This window comes from Chlamydotis macqueenii, chromosome 1 (genome assembly GCF_036417535.1).
Source record: "Chlamydotis macqueenii isolate bChlMac1 chromosome 1, bChlMac1.mat, whole genome shotgun sequence".
NCBI classification, from domain to species: domain Eukaryota; kingdom Metazoa; phylum Chordata; class Aves; order Otidiformes; family Otididae; genus Chlamydotis; species Chlamydotis macqueenii.
In genome coordinates this window covers 208,936,973-208,958,729 of record NC_141556.1, presented here as the reverse complement: position 1 = coordinate 208,958,729, position 21,757 = coordinate 208,936,973, and the positions used below count along the sequence as shown (strand labels likewise).

Here is a 21,757-nt window from a genome sequence, read left to right as displayed (position 1 = left end):
AAATGCCTTGGTCCCAATTCAACACTCCTCTACTAATGTTAGACCTAACCTGACTGTTTGGGAGTGATCCTTCTAAATGATGCTCTCCAAATACGCATGTAAACATTTTTTATCCACAAAAACGCTGGTGGGCTAAGGACTTTGGGGTTAAGGACACTTCCCGAGTTAAGGACAATTCCTAACTTAAAGCTCTAGGGTAGGGATAAGTGGAACGATTCTTTGAGATGTCCTCAAACTTGGCAAACTAACTTAATATTAAATGACAGGGCGATAATCAGGCAACTGCCTTTCTGTTGCCATGGGACAGGCAGCTCACCTCATGTTTGTGACTGCATTTGCACATGGTGAAGGTATTTACACGGAGTAGTTACCGAGGGAAGTTCGGCACAGTTGATCCCTGTTCTTGTTTATTTTTGATGAATTTCATAATTTCTGTAGGACTTGCAAAATGCCTGAGGTAACCAGTACACCTGAAGGCTGCATAAACGATAACAGAAACAAATGGTTAGTACTGCCGTCACCATTGCTGTCATTTTTTGCATTATGGCCATGCAAAATGGGGACCCCCATCCATGACATGGAGAAAGGCAGGAGGAAACACTCCTGGCACCCATGGGCAGCAGCAAAGGGTGGCGGGTGGCCGCCGAAGAAGAGGGAGCACGGAGCTGCAGAAACAGATGCAAGCTGTCATTCCCATCTTGCCAGTGGAGAAGCCCATATGGGGAAAGAACAGGAGGTGAATGAGGCCACAGAAGGAGCTATGCTGTGGCCTCATTAACCTCCTGTTCTTTCCGGGTCCTTCTGGCTCCCACAAGCCATTCTGGATCTGAGACTACATCCTCAACCTGCCCTGGAGCAGAGCGGAGGCGGCCGTGGGTGCCCGTTGACGCAATACCAGTGAAAAGCGCTCAGCAGTGGTGCTGCAGCACCACTGAACAAAGCTTGGATGCAGGGATCATGCTACATTCAATTTACACTCCCAGGCGTGGCTTTCCAATTGAAAATAAGCAGGGAGGTTGAAAAAAAGAAGTAGGTTAGCCCTACTTCTGGGTGTCCAGTGTTGCGGTGGGGGCGTGCAACAGCAACCATCCTTGGCCTTGAGAGTTTGGCAAGGAAGTGTGGAGTACCTGGATTTGGGACAGGGGAGTAAGTCTACTTTTAAGATGCTATAACTGGGAGAATGGGGCCCAGTGCCTTTTTTTATATATCTATCAAGAGACACTGCTTTATTTATTTTATGAATTGGTGATGAAAGTTTCCACTGAACGTTTTCCCAGGGCCTTCTGGTCAATAACAAATGTAGACTCACTGTCATCTCTCTACTGCTGCTGCTCTGTCTCTTGAATCCCCTGCTGAACGGCTGAAATAATCTGAAAGTCAGGCATATGAGCCTCCAGTATTCAACTCCAGATATTCAGTCTTTGCTGCCTACTTTGGCGTTGGAATGAGATGATAGAATTGTGAATTGTAGGTGACCTGCTATTTGGATGCATGTGGGAACACACTATTAACATATGTAATTGAGCTGAATAATGGCAAAAATCTAGTTTCAGAGCACTTTCATATTGCAAAGGCTTGAAGCCAAATAAATTACAGTTGATTTCCTCATCTTGTTTGGTGCCATTCTTAAATAGTTGTGCCGGTGGTGTTACTGTATTGATCCATCATCTGCTCTTACTTGCTTTATTGTGCATTGGAGTAACTCTACTTCCTTTAAACCTACAACATTTTTATGGCATCTCTTTATGCCAATTTTTACCACTACATGAGCAAATCTTTTTTTTAGAGCATTTGAGATTTTTTAAAAAATCATTTCAGGTAGCATGAATTTTACAGAGCAACAGTATGATCATTTTTGGCCTCAGATCTGTTGATTATCCTTATTTAAATATCCATTTGTCTGATTTGTGCAAATTGCCATTCTCATTCTTGGAAAAGTGGATCTTAATGTCAAGAGAGAGTAAATATATCAGTTTTATTCTTCAGATTTTATAAATAATAAAAAAGAAGTAAAAGATGAATGCTATTTAAACTGCAAAAGATGAACACTTTAAAAAGTTGACATTTTAAAGACATCATTAAATTTAGTCTGGAATTTTCAGTATTTCAGTCTATAGAAGACAACAGAAATGTGGTGGAGTTGAATATGCCCTTGTAGATTATGTACAATGGATCTTGAGATCCCGCTTTGAACTCTATTTGATGAAAGACGCCATCTCATAAAACTAATTTCTGATGTACCTTGCCAAATCTTAAATCCTACTGACATTATTTTTTTCAGCCAAAATTTAATATATGTTTAAGATAGGTTTAAGATATTTATTTGTACAAATTCTTCCTCTGCTTTTTTTTCCCTTCATGTTTCCATGCGTTTCTGAACCCAGGACTTAGGAAATGCTGAATCTGTCAAGGAGGACTTCTTATGGTCTCCTGGTTTATTTTAGTTGATCATGTTCCCAGCATAGCTTCTTTCTTTTACTGTCGCATAAAGCACATTAATTTGTGGCATTATTTTATCATCAGGAAGAATTCAGTATAAATAAAAGCTTAGGTCAAGACTCCATCCCAGTGGGAGCACCAGGAGTTTTTGAAAAGGAAGAGTATTCCCACTGTGTCTCTCAACAGTCCGAGGCAACATGCTGTCCTCTCCCCTGGCTATCGGCTCTCCTGCCATCCTTCTGCCTTTTGTAGAATTATGGATACAACAGTAGCTGCCACTGGTGAAAAAAGAAATAGAGAGCTCTGTGCTGCCCAACAAGAGTCACTGTAACCAAGGCTGCTTCACTGAAACCCCCAGTTCTTGGTGTCAGGTGGCTTTGAAAAGACTATCAGGTTTCCCTGGAAAAAAAACCAAAAAACGGAAAACTTTCTGGCCCTTGTTGCTACAGAGGAGAGCTCAGAGGTGGAAACTCTAAAGGTTTAAAACCCAGAAGGCCAATGAAGGGAAAACAAAGTGTATTTTTCATTTTTAGATCTCATGGTTTCAAGGTGTCAGATTCAAGCTTTTTGATATTTGCAGCTGGCAATCACAGCACTAGAAAAAGAAAGAGAGAACTGAATAATACTGCAAGTGGCCATCCAGTCCTCTGTCACAAGCAGGGCTAGCTAAAGACCTTCTCCTAGGACAGAGATTTTAAAAGTTCCTGGGCAATCAGGTCTAATGGTTTATTATCCTTGACAGTAGTAACGGCCCTAAGCACTGTTGATATTGGTTGCCTCTGGTGTTACCTCTTGTTTTGTTTTGGAGCGGTATTTTGAGGTTTGCTTAAAATCCCAGGTTTTATCACCTGAAAGCTTCTGTGTTTTGAGAAGAGCTTGAAAAGATGTACCCAAAGACTAGACAACAAATAAAATAATTTAAATTTATTCACAAGGCCTAGACCACTATTGTTTGTTGCCTGACTCCCAAGTTTGCAGCACTGAGCGCTGGCAGCAGTAGAGTTGCTGTGTCCTCCAGCTTGTAAACCAGAGAGCTGGCCACCTTCAGACCCAGGGAGAATGCCTAGCTTGAACTTGTTGGTTTTGGTAGCTACAGAAATAAACTTGCCATGAAACTGTTGAAAATTCTGCAACAATTACTCCTTCTTAAAGATGCTTGTTGCCAGCTTCCACTTGACTCTGCAGTGGTTTAAGTCGGACCACTCACTACACAGGTTCCATGTTTAATTCAAGTGGCACTGACCTCTGGGGACCAGACAATTAAATGACAATGTGATTATTCATGTGAATGGAAAAAAGGTCTTGTATATTTGGAGGAGTGGGGGTTAGAGTTAATGAAAGACTTAGTTCATTCCACTAATGAAGAAGTTAGAGGTTTTGTTTTCAGTTTTTAAGTTTTTTTTTTTTTTAATTCAGTGTTAGTCTAGTTTGGTAAATTAACAAGATCTCTCTTTTTGTGGCTGTCTGTCCAGCATCTTTTCTAAGGACTTAGTTAAAGTGTTTAAAAGAATGTGATAAAGGTGGAAGGAAAAAAACCTGTTTCGTAATGGTGCTGGGAAGCAGAGTGATATGGTTGTTTACGCTGTTAGCCCATACCAAGGTTGAATGTGTACAATTCTAACTCGCAAGGTTGCCAGGAGCTAGCAACATCTATCTGTCCTTTTTTTCTTCTGCTCATCCGGCAGTATATCTGGAACAGGGTACACCAATCTATGCACTTGAGGCAAAACTCTGACAGATATGGGAGCAGAAGTCTCAATACAGGCAATGGCAGTGGAAAATAAGAAGCCACTACAGTCAAGTACGGGACCAACATCTGGCTTAGACCTTGAGTATGGTATGACTCTTCTGTAGGTCTCCCACTTCACACACTCATTACCCAACTTTGCAGCATGAAGTTAAGAGTAAAGCAGAGCAGAGCTATAAAATTCACACCTTGTCTTTTTGTCAGCGTTAGCTTTCCTTTCCCCATAGTCCCAAAATGGAAGAAAAGGGAAAATTAAGAGCTGAGCCTCCACAATAGCATCTCTGTGAGACTGAGTGAGGAGTTGCTGTGGCTTGGCTAGTTGACTTTGAAACTACAAGTCAACATTAAGCAGATAATTATAAATCCCTGTTGATAGTGTGCTGTGCTTGGGATAGGTAGGGGCAGGTCTTGTGTCCCAGAAAGATACTGTGGATTCCTCAAGTGAGGAATTTAGCCAACACAGTTGACTCCCAGCCCCAACCCAGTTGATTTAAAGGGTGTTTTTAGAACTTGGCTGAAGAATGGAAAAATATGGAGGTGGCACCACTGGAGTGACCTCACTGTTCCAGCCTCTTTAATTCAGAGCAGCAGCAAAACCACTCCCAAGATGGTCTCAGAAGGGCAGAGTGGTAAATCAGACCAGGTCATCTGCTGGAGGTGGAGAGCAGGTCCACACGCTGTATACCAGCTGCTGGTCCCACTTCACAGAGGTGAATCCACTATGAGGTTAAATTGGATTATTGATTATGGTGGCCTGATGCCAATGTAAATAGCTAATACTTAGAATATTTATTTTTGATGAGGTGCTTTTATCATAGGCCTTACTGAGGAAAATAGGCCTTTTGGCCTCTTCCCTCCTCCCCCTCCCCAGTTATATTGTGTTAATCTGAAAAAACTCAATACAGAGTTTTAAAAAGGTATCTGCTTAGAGAATGAGCTTCAGTTAATTCTGTGGGAGTTCCTACAAGGTCAGCTGTATGTATCTGAGAGGCTGTAGCCAGTCCCAAAATTAGGAAATTATAAAGCTAGGTATAAATGCTGAGTTTGAACCAGTACATTGGGTGTTGTAGCCTAGTATAATCTTACCAAAACCAGCAGACCTGTACAGAGCTGCACTACATGAGGATCTGATTTAAATTTAGTTGGATATGAAACAAAAAAAAAATCACCACATTTCTCTGTGCCTGCATATTGTTAATAGCGCTAAATGGATCTAGGCAACATTTGTTGTCTTTTCTTTGCAAGACTTCAGGCTTTGAATCATTGCAGTTGGAAATCATAAGCTGGGTAGCTAAGTTTTTTTTGTTCTGAATTTCCTGGCTATAACAAACTCGAAACAAAGGAAACATAATGATTTTTCCCCCAGAGATTCCCATTTAGCTAAAATAAAAATCTTTCTCTATAGTCATTATTAGGTGCTGATGAGCACTTCAAACTGTGGTATTTTCCTGCCAGACCCTAAAAGTGTAATGGTGCTGAATCTGTGCAATTTACATGTGATTTAGTAAACTCTATTCTGAAGTGGCACTTGAGGACAGCTTGGATGACTATGGGTTGGCTGCTGGCTAAACTGCACAGTCTTAGAAGAGCAGGAAGATTCTTTTCATTGATTACCATTTATCTTAGCTAGAGAACATACTCCTAGATGTCTGGCAGATGGGGAGTGTATCTGAGCATTTATTGCAGATCTTTATTTACCAATGTTAAATTTTGGAACAATTATTGTAAGCTTTTAGATTTCAAACATTATGAATGTAAACTGATGAGACACGTGTTGTCTTTTCTAGAAAAAAAAATCATTTTGGGGGGGGGGAGTCTCAAGAAAATTACACAGAACAAACCAATGCGCATTGCATATGTAATGTCTTGTAATTATATCTTGTCAAAAGCTCAACTTTTTTCTCTTTTATTCTTTAGAAATATGGTAATTGTCCCTTTTCCCTTGTAGTTAATTATAAATTTCAGGAAGAATTAAGTCTGTTAAATCTCTTCTTCCCCCTCTTCCCCCTCCCTTGGTCTCTATGGCAGCAGCAGGAATAGAAGGGAATTACTTTGATCTCCATTTCTGAGTGACATTTCGTTTCTTCTGAGCATTGACCTTGTTTAGTGCAATTGAAATTTTCAATAGATTTCATTAGATTATAATTTGCTGATCTTAGGGAGATGTCTTTATTGAGATTGGTTTTAACTATGAAAGGAGAAGGATGATTTGTTTCATAAATCTGTGAACAGCTCTATAAACTGAGGAAAGAAAATGTTCAATTAACTGCTCAGGCAGATACGGTTTGAGCTTAATACTACTGCAGAGCAGCGGAGAGCTGCAGATGTGAGGAAAGGTGGAAAATACTGAGGAAGAAAAAGAAAACAAGAGAGCCTGATCCTGGCTCAATTAATGATAGTGCTGCTTAATAATAGCAGAGCTATACACCTTTAGCAAGTCTCTTCTCTAATACTGGGAGGGTCTGGGTGGAAGTGGGAAGATAATTTCCTAGCGCCAAGGTGAGCGGAGTTTTTATGCGTTTCGCATAGCTGGAGCTGACCAAATGGATTCTTTGCAATGTCCAAGAGGCCAATGAAAGCAGAAAAGATGAGTCTCCTGACAGGCATTTTCAACAGAAACATGCATTTCTTTTGTGTTTTAATCTGTTTGCAGCTACCATGCAAATTTCCTTCTATCTCCCTTCACCTGATTCAAGACTTCTGGAAAATGAGAGGATGTGTGCAGTCAAGGAGAAAGGAATGGTTACTGATGAGTGAATCATTAGACCAGGGGTATGACCTAGTATATGATTATATTTTAGCTAGTCTGAGACCTCTAGTTGAGATCTACAATTTTCATTTCTCCAGAGAATCACCTGCATCAGAGAAGATAATTTGTTAGGATGTGTAGGAGTAGATAATTATGTTCCACTCGATTTGACTTCAGACAACTCTTTTGCTACTGAAGACCTCACTCCAGAACATGTATATAATTTGCAAGCCATATTCTTGGCCCATCTAGTGGACACAAAGGGAATCCCACCTGTGACTGCTTTAGACTCTGATCACCTATATCTTCTCTGAGAAAGAATATTAAATCAGATCTTAAAGAGAACCACAGTTCAGTGAGCCCTGGACCTTTAGCAGATAAAATATTTCTAAATAGCTTCTCTGGATTTGGTTACATCTTCCTGCAGAGCTAAGATCTGCGTCCAAATGTCTCTCCAGCCACTGTCACATTAGGCAATATTTGTCCACCCAGATTTTATGTCGATGGTATATCTATAATCTCTCCTTGCCTAGGAAGAAGAGGCATAAGCTATATGTACTTGCTCTTCAAGTCCTCTAAACAGCCTTAGCACAGTCGCTGTGGTTGATCATGCAACACAAAAGAGGAATTCTTCCTTGAAAACTTACCCAGAGCTTGCTGATGTGCAACTGCATCTCTGTCACCTGAAACGTCTCTTGTGGAGTGCCGCAAAACTCTCACCTTCTGATTTCCTGTTAAATATGCAATATTTCCCACTGCAGTATTGCACTGGGCACTCTGCATCACATGAATGTGCCTGCAAGATACATTAACCAATGTTTTTAACCAGTGCTTAGATTTCAACACCTGACTGAGAAAAGAATGTAGGAAAGAAGCTTGCTGAAAGGTTGCATGCTAGGAAGGTAGAGGTTAGGCATAGAGACTCTGAAGGGCTTGCAACCTTGGTTTTGTCTTCTGAAGTTGGTGCTTTTCTGTCTCCTCATTACCTATGGAGTCTGCATTTCTGGATGCTTGATAAAACTGTTGGTTTGGGAATTACATGTAACAATGCCTCCAGAGAAGGCATTGCACCATCTCTGACTGACTAGGAGGTTAGCATCTCTAATCTGACTTTGGTCCTCACTTCACTGCCTCCTGACTGTATTATTACTATGCAATTTATCAAGGATGTAAAGCATCAACCCAGAAAAAAAGCTGTGACTGATGCTGAATTCAGCAATGAGAATGGATTTATTCTTTTATGTCCCAAGGTCTCTTTATACAAAAATTAAACAAGCTGAAGATATTATTGCATATTTTGAAGGCTCTGATTGCATGAAGCTGTGAAAAGCCTACGCCTGGATAGCTGTGTCTATCGCTACGTTGGAGCTGTCTCAAGGGTGAAGCTTAGTGCAGGAGGCTGACTATCCTCAAAGAAAGGGAGTAAAACCAGACTGTGGAAATAACTCATTCATACGCTATGGAGAAACAGTCTCTCTGTTTCCATTTTGGATGGAGAACTCTTTTACTAGAACATATTCTCCAAAACAGCAAGGCAAGATGTATTCTTTGTGCATACAAATATTAGTAAATGTGAAAAGCAAACCACAGGTAATTCTGCCCTCCCTTGGAGGCTGTCTAAAGAAAAATTATTTCAAATTATGGATTCTCATCACTTTTCAAATTTTTAACTTTGCAGTGTAGTGGTGGACCAGGGTTCTTATGCTTACCAAACTCCTGAGTTGGTGAAAATTTTAGCAGTAATAATCAGATGGAATTAGCTCCTTCTACAGCCTGCGAATAATTCCCTAGATATTTATTCCTATGCTTACTTGTGTTTCCTGTGCTTGCAGAATACTTTATGCAGTGTTGACCTTTGGGTATTTTTTTTTTAATTTGATGTCTCTAGGTGTGACATGTTGGAGCTTTTGGCTGACTTAAAAAAAAATAAATTGAGCATTTTTATGAAGAAAGTCTTTACCAGCAACTGATGCACAATCTTATTTCTTAGAACTATGTCACCTAGGTGAGAGTGTAACATATGAAAGGAATGAAAAGCATTGTTTTGTTTTTTAGGTAATACTACAAAAAGTAGTGATCACTCAAATAAGAAAACACCTGTAATTTTTTTTAAAAAAAAAACCAAACCCCAAAAGGTGTAGGAGAAGAGTGTTCAGTCCTAGCCCTTGAGCTACATGCATTTCTCAGACAAGTCCAGTGCAATATCATGTCATCAGTGCAGTAATTCAAATATCCAGCTGTGAAAGGCCAAACTCTACAGGTCACACTACAGCCCAGATACATGCTCAGCCCAGCCCTTGTGCTGAAAAATTGGGATTTCTGGAGAGCTGCTGCCTATGAGTGGTTCCCCGTTACCTCTGTCTTTCTGGCCTTTGAATGTGCAGCTTATGTCATGTGATTCTGGCCCCTGGGGAAATTGTGGTATGAATCTCAAAGTCAAGAATACTACTTGCAGAGTATGAGCCCCTCCTGCTATGAGATCTGGAGCTTTTGTTTTGTGCGTGTATCCTCTTTAAGAATATGAGGAGTCTTTTTGAGGAGCCTCCTGACAAACGTGCTACATGGTTACCTGAGTTTGTAAGATCAGGCTTTTCAATCAGGAAAATATTTCCTCTCCAAAGCAAATTATTAATTTTCTTGCCTTTATCTTGGCTTGGATTAAAGACTGAAGACCTACAATTGTTAAAGAAAGGAAAAAATAATTACCAATGCTTCATGCAGTCTTTTGGTCAGAATTAATTTATAGTTCTATTATTTTGATAGGATTACATAGTTTGCTGTTGCATTCATTTCTTCCTTACAAGAGATAACACACACCCGCAGGATATTGCTGACATGATAGCAGTGATTTTTTCAAATCCTTTCTAAACTTTAATCTAAAGGTACAATGCTTCTTGCTTGCTAGCTGGTTTTTTGAATATTCCTTAAAGCTGTCTCAGTGAAAACATAAAAGATAACCAGTTTTTAAGGTTTAGGGACTATAAAGCTAAAACTGATATTCACAGTATTTCCTTTTTTTTTTTTTTTTAACTTATAAAATTATTTAGTATTGCAATGCTTTACAGATGTTTATTATTTGGAGATGAAGAACAAAGCACTAGTAGTACCTCATTAGTTAATGTTCTTAAATCAGACTCAGAACTGAAAATCCTGAGAAGCCTAAGCCTTAGTGTTTGCAGAGGTTGCTCTCCTTTGCTCTCAGCATGGGGAAGAGAAAGGTGTAATGTAGTTTATTGTGATATATCTGGCTTAAATGAAAATAATTTTTTTTTTTAAACATTATTTCCAGCTTCAGGAACACACATTATTACGAGAGTCCTCCAATTCAAGTTGCTAAATAATAGTTTGACTCGTATATGAAATGCTGAGAGTAATGGTGGCAGACACAGAATTTATCCTGAACTTTTCCTCAGGGACTCTGACCCGATCTGCTGTGCAGTTCGTTCTGATGGGCCTCAAACCTTTGCTGAAATGTAATTGAATCACTGCAAATACAAGGGAAATTACAGGGAGATCAGCCCGAAGGCCTGATGGTTGCATCTTGCACTGCCGTGTGGAACATTAGACTTCAAATTAATCACTCACTCTTTTGGTTCTGCAAAGTTTCAGGGAACTGCAGGAGTCTTGGGTACTTGGTCCATGTCATCCAGGGGCCAATCTGGGGAGCAAGCAGAGAGTTCTGCTCAGCAAAGAAACACACCCTAAAAATTTGAGACAGGCTTACTCCTCCTGGAAAATAGTCCTGGGGCTGTTCAAGCTGCAGCTATCACTGGTTCAAAGAAGACATCATGGAAATGGCTTGTCATAAAATCTCTACCTATACCTAAAGCTCCGCTGTTTTCTGTATGTATTTCCTCCAGTATGGAGGAAAGCCAGATGGCACATGCTTGGGGTTCAGAGTGGATGAAGGATATGTTCACCCACAGAACTGAGAACTTCAAAGTAAAATTAATGGGTAAGTGTTGAGGCCTTTTGGGTCCTGCTAACTGCAGATTATTTTCCCTACATGACAGTGGAAAATTACTTCGTGAGGTGTAATGCGTACTAGCAAACTCCTAGGTGCTCCATCTGGAATGGAGTCCATTGCACCTCATGATTGCAGCACATACTGTGTTGTGTATAATGCCATTTTCACTTATTTGCAGCAGAGCCATGGCAGATGCCCATCCCACAAATGCTCAGTCGAAACACCTGCCTGGATACCCATTCAGCACTCTACCGTAAGTTTGAGCCTTTTAATACAAAGATTTGAGAGACTGAATGGTAAGTCTCTGTGTTTGAAGCAGCCCCGTCGGGTAAAATTTCTATACTCAGTGCATTTGAGAAAGAACAGAAACGAGTCCTAAGGCCAGACCAAGCTTTGTGGGAAGCCTGAGCTGTTGAAATGATGGATAGTGGCTTAGCAGGGCTTCTCCAGAAGTTCAGCCTCTTTGGGAATTTAATTGATTCCACGTGGAGCACTGGGGATTGGTGGCAAGCATGGTATGGTTGTTGGTGGTGTCCAGCTCAGAGCAGTGTGAAGTTCCTGTTGATTGCTATAACTGTGCTCCAGCTGAGCGTGATGACTAGGAGCCTGCTAGTTTTGCTTGGTCATGAACAGAGTTTGTGGGAATTCATTCATAAGCTCATGCAGGGTCTGCCAGAAACAGGCAACATTTAAATCACCAGGCTGTCCCCAGACCCAGGTGGTGACACAAGAAAGGGGAGATGAATCTCTTATTTTCCACATTCTCATGGAAGAAAGAAAGACTAATGATGCCAAGTGCTTTACGGACTAATAAGTGGGAAAATTTGCCTGGCATAGGTAACAACAGCTTTTGGGATGATGGGCAGTGAGTGAACTTTAGTCTGCTAGATTTATAGGAAATGACCTTTGTAAATGCTTTCCTCCTCCTGCCAATTAGATTACTTCAATGAGATTTGCTTTTAACTATCAAAGACACAGTAATATTTGACGAGGAAAAAGGAAACTGCGGTCAAGTTGACACTGCATTGATTTATATCTTGTCTGAACACACATTAAGGATAGAGCCAAATCCTTGGGTGCTGGAAGTTAGAGTAGAGGGCTGACTAATAGAGCTATGATGATTTATCTCAGCTGAGGAGCTGGCAGGATTTAGTTGACATTTTCTTTGGCTCTGGACCACAGCATGAGGTTGGTCCCCAGCTATCAACCTGTCACCTTTTATGAGTAGATGAATGAGAAACAAATTCAATTTTTCACCCTCCCTCAGCCTCTCACTGATCTTGCTAGTGATTTAAACCCTGTGGTTTTGGTTGTCTTTATAATACGTTAAAATTAATATCATTGTTGATCTGTATTAAAATAGACCGATTTAAAAGTATTGATTGAACAGTTTTTTACCAGGTGAGGACCTAACCCAATAACTAATTAGTAACTCTTCTTTATTATTAGTTTCCATTTTTAAAGGCTTTGGATTGACTTTGTGATGTGGTCTTGTTGTTTTTTTATTTATATTAAGAGGATTGTTGCATAAGCACAAATACAACAGTGCGGTGTCTTGAGAAATGGAAGTGTACTCGGCATTTGTAGTAAGTCAGGAGCGGTTGCGCACAAGGATTTCCACTAGCTCCAAGACTTGACTTTTCAGATAGTGGCTTTGAATGCTTTGGGTACTTTTTAGGGTATTTGTTTCTTAAACCATAAAAAATAAAAGCATTTAGCTTGAGTATTCTTTGCTTCTGTGTTGCTACACCAGATATGTGTGCATGCATAGATAATATCTATAGACCTGCTGTCTTGCAAATTTCTATACTGTCACAAAAAATAGTAAACTGAAGATTGAGCTTTGTTGTGTTCGTTAGCACTAAAAGTGGGCTAGGATCAGAATAACTCCAAAAAGTGTTATTTTTAAACTGTTAGAATGGAAGCTGATACTGGGACCGACACTATTTAATATCTTAATCAACAACATAGACAGTGGGATTGAGTGCACTGTCAGGAAATTTGCAGATGACACCAAGCTGAGTGATGTAGTTCACATGCTAGAGGGAAGGGAAGCCATCCAGGGAGATCTTGACAAGCTTGAGGAATGGGCCTGTGCAAACTTCATGAGGTTCAACAGGGCCAAGTGCAAGGTTGTGCACCTGGGTTGCGGCAACCTCCAGTATCATTACAGGCTGGGGGGTTAAAGGGATTGAGAGCAGCCCTGTGGAGAAGGACTTGGGGATACAGGTGGATGAAAAATTGGACATGAGCCAGCAATGTGTGGTTGCAACCCAGAAAGCCAACTGCATCCCGGGCTACATCAAGAGAAGCATGGCCAGCAGGTCGAGGGAGGTGGTTCTGCCCCTCAACTCTGCTCTTGTGAGACCCCACCTGGAGTACTGTGTCTGGCTCTGGAGCCCCAGCACAAGAAGGACATGGACCTATTGGAGTGAGTCTGGAGGAGGGCCACGAAGATGATGAGAGGGCTGGAGCACCTCTCCTGTGAGGACAGGCTGAGAGAGTTGGGGCTGTTCAGCCTGGAGAAAAGAAGGCTTCAGGGAGACCTTATAGCGGCCTTTCAATATACAAAGGAGGCTTGTAAGAAGAGTAGAGAGAGGCTTTTTACCAAGACCTGTAGTGACAGGACAAGGGGCAATGACTAAACTGAAAGAGGATAGATTTAGATTGGTCATAAGTTTTTATGATGGGAATGGTGAGGCACTGGCGCAGGTTGCCCAGAGGAGTTATGGATGCTCCATCCCTGGAAGCGTTCAAGGCCAATTTGGATGGGTTTTTGAGCAACCTGATCTAGTGAAAGATGTCCCTGCCCATCTCAGAGGTGGGTTGGACTAGATGATCTTAGCTCTCTTCCAACCCATTCTATGAGTCAAAAAAAAATTTGCAACTTACTATTATAATACAGTTCAACCATTCACTTAGCTTCTGTTTTTTTTGAATGTAGAGTACAACATGTTGTCCTTGAGGTAATTGCCTACTTGGAGCTTGCTTCCGTCTATATTTTGCTTGATTATAAGAATTGAATGGAGTGAAGGAGCTCAGCACTACCCTACAATTAAGTTGTAATTCCCAAGTACCTCCTGCTTCTTTTCTTATCAAACTATTTTCTATGCAGCCAAAAAGATTTTTCTATCTACCTTCTCTGTATCAGATATTTATAAGCATTTTTTTACCATACTTCAGTATATTTCTTTTCTTAGGAGACTGATGCAGACAGTTGGGGAGAAATCCAACAGAAATGAACTTCTAGTTGGTCAGTGCTTCACACCATCTGATTTCAAAAGTATTTTTTAACTGCCTGGCTTTTATCTGAGAAGAATATCTATGAAATGTCAGCATTTTGATAGAAAGCTGATTAATGAAATGAACATTGACGCATCATATTACCTGCTGTGGAAGTTCTTAAAGATAAAAAAATAAGCAGAGATCTGGCCAGTTGTGACAGCTCCATTAGAGGACCACAGTGTGTGTTCAGATGCCTCTCAAGAGCGGCATAGGGAACAGTGTCAAATAATGAAGGAAGAACACAAACTGGAGGAAAGGGTACCCTCTTTCATCAATTTTGCTGGCTGTGTCACTCAGGATGGCATGAGTATGGGTTAGGTTTTTCTCTCCCTTTTCAGTAGTTTTTATAAAAAGCACTGTGTCCTCTCTCAGGAGTGCCTTTCCCGTCTAATGCAAGAACCAGGAGATCTGGCAGCCTTGCTGTTATGTAACAGTCTGACTTTTGCTGTCCCTAATTTACCATCCTTTTTGAATTTACTGATGATTCTTGCAATTAAGATTCTCAGTACTGTTTGGCAACTCACCATCTGCAAAAGAGGGCATAAGCGAACACCGCCTTTCTGTGCCTTCACAATGTCCTTAATTAGATTCAGTTTAAGTCTGAGAGTTTTAATCAAGGGAATTACCTAAGGGTGGCTTTGTCTACACTTGCACTTTTAGTCATGTCTTCTGAAGGATTTGTAGTGTTTGATTATAAAATACTCCAAAAGGAGCTCACTGCATCGCTGTGTTGCTCTTCAGCATACTAAACCTTCCTGTCACTGGGGCTGCTCGCTGGCTGGGCCCATTATGCAAAGATAATGAAGTAGCACAGGCTGCACCTGTGTTGCCAAAACATTTGGGGTCGTCTTTTCTTCTGGCCTCCTTGACAGCTTTTCTTGAGTTCAGCATTCAGCGCAAGCATTCACCTTATCTCACCCTGCAGCATCGATAGGATCTCTCTGCTTTTCCCTGCTGCGCTCTCAGCAGAGCTCGTTGGCCCACTGTCCCAGTCCCCTTCCACCAAAAGGTTCCCTTCTGGGGACCCGCCTGCCGCTGAGAAGCAGCAGGAGAGTGGTCAAGGGTTTGTGTGAGTACAAACGAAAGGCAAAGGATCTGGTGCATACCCTAAGGAAAGCCTCATTCAGCATCAGCTGTCCCCTCGACGTGAGGAAGCAGATAGTGATTTTAAAGGTAGGGGAACTTGAGTGAGGGTCCTCACAGGGGAGATGCAGCAGCTGTGCGTGCTGCGATAGCTCTCAGGCTGCAGCTTTACAGAGGTGCTACATTTGGTGGAAATTTAGTGCAAGTTTTGGCTGCCAGCCTGCTTTGCAGCTGAGCCTTCAGTCTTTCTGCCCCTTGGTTTAGCTATATACATAAGACAAGGAGAACAAAAGTCACTCCTTTTTGAACCCCGCGTACACGTGCAGGATATTATTGCTCTATTTACGTGGGATAGATCGCTGTACAGAGTATAAAGTTACTCTGGCTTTCCCTTTTCCCAGTTTATTGGGAACACTGGAGAGATAGGAATGCAGTAATGCCCTGCACAATATCTGAATTTAGCGTGATCTGGGAGCTAGCCCATAAGCATTCCTGGTTCAAACTAATCAAGGTTTTTCTATTCAGACTCACTTCACAGCAGTTGTTTTAAAGAAATTCATACTTTAGGAAGACGATTGCATGTTAGTTTTGGTGGTTGTGCTCTATGTAAAGAATGTTCTGACACGGTATTGTGCAATGGAGCCAAGCAGAAACATTGAAACATGCATATTCTGCTTTCTTTTAAGGCTGTGAGTGTGCAGTAACAGTTTCTGAAATCAGTCTTGCTCTCTTTAAACACAAAACAAATAAATGGCTCTGGTTTTCTGGACTCGTCTCTCTCCTGGGACTGCGTGTTGTCTCTTGTACCGATGTCCCTTCCTCTCCTGTGTAGATGTGCTCTATAAAATAAATAAATAGCTCTGCGCTCCAGAAAATGCCTTTTGCAGGGTCTCCCTCTCTCTCTCTCTCTAAGCTTTAAGTCTTTTTCTGTTCAAAGCTTGTTGGCTAATAAATTCTGCAGACAATCCGGGTGGTGGGGAATGTTTTTTGTGGCTAACGTGAAATATTTGAAAGCTGAGCTATTAATACAATGTGCTGTTCTTCTATCTTTAACCTCGGCGCTGATGGTAATGGAAAATTTTGAGTGCTAAAACTCAGCTTTATTTTTAAAGAAGGTATTAAAGTAATGCCATGCCTGTTTCTGCTGGGTCACTGTATCCCTGCAGATCTTCATTCCAAGGTCTTCTGTACCCCTTCTTGCCCAGTGCTCAAGGCAGTTTACCGACCACCTTTCCCATTTAAAAAGGCCGTCTGTACCCCACACTGCTGAGTCTGTCACCAGTTGCCAGCTATGAAGCTGCTTTTTAAAATAGCCACTTAAATCCCCCTTCCCCTCGGATAGCTCTCTGAAGCCTCCTCATTCGCACCAGCCCTCCCCAGCCTTCCCTGGGGAAAAACATGCTGTTCCCATTGTTGCTGGCTACAGCTCGAAGTGCTGAAGAGTTGTGACGTCTCTCCTGCAATCTGATTTACGGATTCAGTGGGGAAAGTTCCAGCTAGACTAAGCTAGTGTTGTATTAGCAGCAAACCATGGCACATCCCAGCAGGGCAGCAAATGCTTCATGCTTGGGTAGATTGAGGCAGATGCTAGCGGAGAACATGTTACCAGAAGGGCTTGGGAGCAAATTTTGAGAGAAATAGGGCAAAGGAAGCAATTTACTCCTCTATTTCATGAATAAGTACGGAGGAAAGGGGAGAGATTTTTAAAAATGGTAATAGCCCCTTGACAGTGAGATATATATACTTAATTTATGACATATGTGGCCCTTCCTCCTGTTTCAGTTCATGTGATCCCAGTGAAACAAGGGAGGGCTTTCACAATTGCAAAACAAGCTCAGAAACCCTTAAGGTAAGGTGATAATTTGTTTTAAAAATAATATGATAAGCATCAAGCTGTACAAAACCATTATCTTCAGATTGACCCATGTAGCTGCCTGACATCATGAAACATTTTGCATGAGTTATTTACAATGAGTAATCTCATTAAGTTCACGTGATGTATATGATATTTGCTGATTTTATTGCTTTATTTGTTTTATGGGAAACACAAGGATGTTTCTACAGCAGTCTCAGTCACAGAAGTGTAGCAGTGCATAACATAGAACAAAATATTTCTAATTTGGTCATAGAAACGTTCTTTAAGCTGAAACTTGATATTGATCTTTATGACAGCAATTACTTCAAGGTAAACTTTTATAGCAAAACAAATATAGATTTAGCTACTTAAAATCACTGCAACTCATGAGGTTTATGAGCAAAAAAAAAACAAAAACCAAAACTTAATACTCTTCTGGACACTATTTTAAAATTCTGTTTTAAGTGCTGATTTAGCCAGGCAACATTTTGATAGTGTCATTGAAGTTTAAAAACAGTGTGCACATCTGAATTCTACAGTATTTATTACTTATTAGTCCCAGAGGAAAAGCACTCTTGGAGTATAGTCTTTCTGGTAACATATACACAGCTTGAGGGTTATATCCTGGGGATGTTGCTACCCAAAGCCACGCTTTCCTGACATGAGAAATAACATGCTAAGGTCAAACATGAGCAATTCAAACATTCTAAGTTTATGGTGATATACACAAGAATGAAGTTAGCTCCACTCTCTATTTGCACGCTACAAGAACCCGCAGATATGATTAATATGACTAATTAGAAGTATTTCTAGTCTCCAGTAAGGTGAACTAAATTGTTTTCATTATTTTCCTCTTAGATGTGCTGCAGCATAAGAGGAGGCAGTAATTTTTTTTTTTTTTAGCAAATTGATCACGTTCATCATATAAATTAAAAAAGAATATGTGTACGTAACCAACAGGTTACGTGGTTCGCAGGTGGAAGAGTAGGACAGTGACTCATGGTTCAGTAACTCATACCACAATGATATCTGGAAACTGCACACTAGCAAGGAGCCTCATTGTGTCTGTGAAAACCTCTAGAAGAAACTTGTGGCTGAAGCAGTTATGGAATAAAAGGGTAGGAACTATGCCTTGTTCGGCATGTTTGATAGAGATGCTGAAAGTGAAATTCATCTGTCCAGGTTTATGTCATTGGAGAGCTATAAACACTTTTGAGGCACGGTTTACTTTTAGACTGGTTTCTAAAGAATGAATTGGAGGAATGGAGGGTGTGTTTCTCTTGATTAATAATCAAGGAGACCTAGGCAACCAGCTCCAATACAGATGTCTGAACCGAAAATGTATCCCACGCCAGGGGATTTTCTCAGTGTTGTGCAAGTCTGTGCCAAAGCGGTGACCTACATCAGAGACTCAGCTACGAGACTTTCCTTCTAGGCTACCCTAAACAAGCAGTTTATTTTAGCTGTCTTTCTATAGATAGGTGGAGCTGTCACTGACTTCCAGGCAAAATTAAAATAAAGACAGAATTGGATTCAGGCATGGCCCAAACTGTAGAGGTATAAAGCATCTCATAACCTTGTATTATACCAAACACCTTTCTCCTTAATACTTTGAAAAAATAATAAAAAAATATCTTTAACCATAATAGACTACATGTTTTGGTGGCATTTTCAATTGTACCTTTAGATTGCAAGTCCTGTTATTCATTCACTATATACATACTGTGTGATGTCATTTACACTTACAGGGCTATAGAAACCTAAAGGTCTCTCTTTATCACATAAATGGCTGTGAACAGCTGTCTTAGTGAATGCATTCTCCAAAGCTTTATCCCTGAAAGGTTCTGAATGTCTCCTGCGAAGTGCTTGGGGGACCTCGCTTCGAGCCTATCGATATCGCTCATACGCCACTATAAATGAGCACAGGAATCCTGTCCTGGGACTGGGACAGCCTGTATGTCAGGGAGGTGTTGCACAGGCATTTCTGAATAAATGAATATAAAAAGATTTTTCAAAGGCTGACAGAAATTACTCTTTCCTGTGGAATACTCATTTATCTGCTGTTTGGGACTTTTTTTTTTTTTACAGTTGGGAACAGTCATGCAAATTAGGATTTTTTTACTTTGTTTGTTTGATTTGGGTGCTCTAAGGAAGCAGGAAGTATAAGTGCCTGTAAACCACATCATTAATAAACTGTTATGTGTCACAGAAAGACTATGAATTATAGGTCTAAATATCGTGTGTTTTCAGGGTTTTGAAAACTAGAGCTTCGGTTATCCATACAAGAGACCTGAGTTGTATCATCCTTTGCTGGGATTTAAGCCTTGCCAAAAAACAGAGGTGCTATCTCAGCCCTGTTTGTTGATGACTCTTGCAGTCTGAATGAAGCTTGTGTATACATCTTTACAGGTGAATTTTTCTGGGTAGGCATCTGCCTTTTTTTTTGCATCAAGTATCACTATCTAAGGTGAAATCAGAGGGATAAATATTTGTTTGAAGTGTTTAGCATGGATTCAGACACATCCCATCAGTCATTCCAACAGTACCTATTCATCTAACCCATAGCAGGGCCATGGATACCTGGGATACCTTACTGTATTTTCTTACTGTCTGAGCATTTGTCATAGTTTAGTCCCACTCAGGACCAAGCTATGCAGTCTCTCACTTACTCCCCTCCACCCTCTGAGAGATAATATAACAAAAAGGCTCGAGGTTTGAGATAAGGACAGGGAGAGATCATTGAAGTTACCGTCATGGACAAAACAGACTCGACTTGGGGAAAACGATTTATTTTTTATTATTAATAAAACCAAAGCAGGATAATGGGGAAGAGAACAAAAACAACTTCCCCACCACCGCTCTCTCTTCCTGGGCTTAACTTCATTTCAATTATCTCTACATCCTTCCCCCCTACCCTCGAGTGGCACAGAGGGGAAGAGGGAATGGGGGGTTATGGTCAGTCCATCACATGTCACTTTATGCCGCTCCTTCCTCCTCGGGGGAAGAACTCCTCACATTCCTCCCCTGCTGCAGTGTGGGGTCCCTCCCATGGGCCACAGTGCTTCATGAACTGCTCCAGCGTGGGTCGTTTTTCCATGGGATGCAGTCCGTCTGGAATTGGGTGCCCCAGTGCGGGCCCTCCATGGGCCACAGCCTGCTTCAGGCATCCGCCTGCCCCAGCGTGGGGTCCTCCACGGGCTGCAGGTGGATCTCTGCTCCTCCGTGGGCCTCCATGGGCTGCAGGGGCACAGCCTGCTCCACCATGGGCTGCACCACGGGCTGCAGGGGAATCTCTGCCGGGAGCAGCATTACTGCTCCTCCTCCTTCTTCATTGACCTTGGCGTCTGCAGCTGTTCCTCTCACAAGAAATTCTTCACAACCGGCTCGGCAGATGCCTCTCAGGTTCTCTTCACATCTCCTCTCCTCTCCACTTCTTGCAGCAGGGTTGGGCCGCATTGGGCCCAGTCGGCTGCTTGGTGTGAGGCCAGAGGGTGAGGGCCGCAAGGCCCACAGGGCTCGCACCTCCCCCTCTCTGCCCCTGCTCAGCATCTTCACATCTTCTTTTTTTTTTTTTTTTTTTTTTTGTTTTTCCCCTTCTTAAATACGTTATCACAGAGACGTTATCAGGGAACATTCTGCTACCAATTGTCTCGGCCCTGGCCAGCAGTGGGTCTGCCCTATGCCTGGCTGAGTCCACTGGACAAAGGGGAAACTTCTATCAGCTTCTTACAGAAGCTGCCACCGTAGCCCTCTCTCACTAAAGAAAACCAACACAGCATCTTGGGATATTAATTTGTTGTCACAAAACCCTTGTGAAGAAGCTGGGAAAAGTTGTCATCCCCATTTTACAAATGAGGGGGAGAAGCAGAGAGGTGGAGAACATGACTACATTGTGTAGAAATACACTGAGCATGTCAGTTCTGGAATGAGTGCTGCACCTAGAGTAATTAACCCATGATAAAGCTAATTAGTCCAAGCATTATGACACATCTTTGTAAACCATTTTACTGTTCCATGCAACTGGTCAGCTCTTGGAACAACCTTGGGGCTTTGTAACAAATCAGTGGATGACAGAACAGGACATTATTCTTTTGTGGAAAGGGAAGAGACATTTTTACAAATATTTACCGTCATAGATAATGAAGTAACTTCAGGAGAAGTCTTTGATACATTACTTTGGCAGCCCAGGCCTTCCCTTTGCTTGGTTATTTACCTTCAGTTTGCGAGCTGTGCTCTAGCTGTAGAGCAACAAGAAAACCGAAGCATGCAAGAGCTGTCAGATGCACAGTCTGCTCTGCCATCACTGTCATTGCTGAGAGCTGAGTTTCAGGGGCAGCTACATTTGCAGGCTACACATTCGGTATTCCTCTGAATTGTTTATAATGTATGGTGGAAACATCTAAAATAGGATACTGTATAATTAAAAAAAAAGCAAAACCACAGAAAAGCTGAAGCTTTTCCTCCCACAAATGCATACTGTGTATATGTATTTTTATACAAACACTTCAGTACCTCCTTCTTCGTGCCTCTGGCACCAGCTCCTGAGCTTACCCCAGTTGTACTGATCTCTGCGGCATAAATAACTCTCTGGCCCTGACTCCAGCTAATCTAAACCTGTTGGTGTTCAACTCC

At 41.4% G+C, this 21,757-nt stretch overlaps 1 protein-coding gene across 3 annotated transcripts in view; it reads left to right on the top strand.

The window, feature by feature from the left end:
* The window catches only part of DLG2 (discs large MAGUK scaffold protein 2), a 1,053,001-nt gene that overhangs the window by 155,610 nt on the left and 875,634 nt on the right, over positions 1 to 21,757 (top strand). For 2 of the 3 annotated variants that reach the window (XM_086739684.1, XM_086739677.1), the window contains one exon: positions 11,081 to 11,155. The exons of the other annotated variant lie outside the window; for it this stretch is intronic. In XM_086739684.1, coding sequence (XP_086595810.1) covers positions 11,081 to 11,155 — 75 coding nt within the window. The remainder of the gene's footprint in view (positions 1 to 11,080; positions 11,156 to 21,757) is intronic. 3 annotated transcript variants of the gene reach the window in all.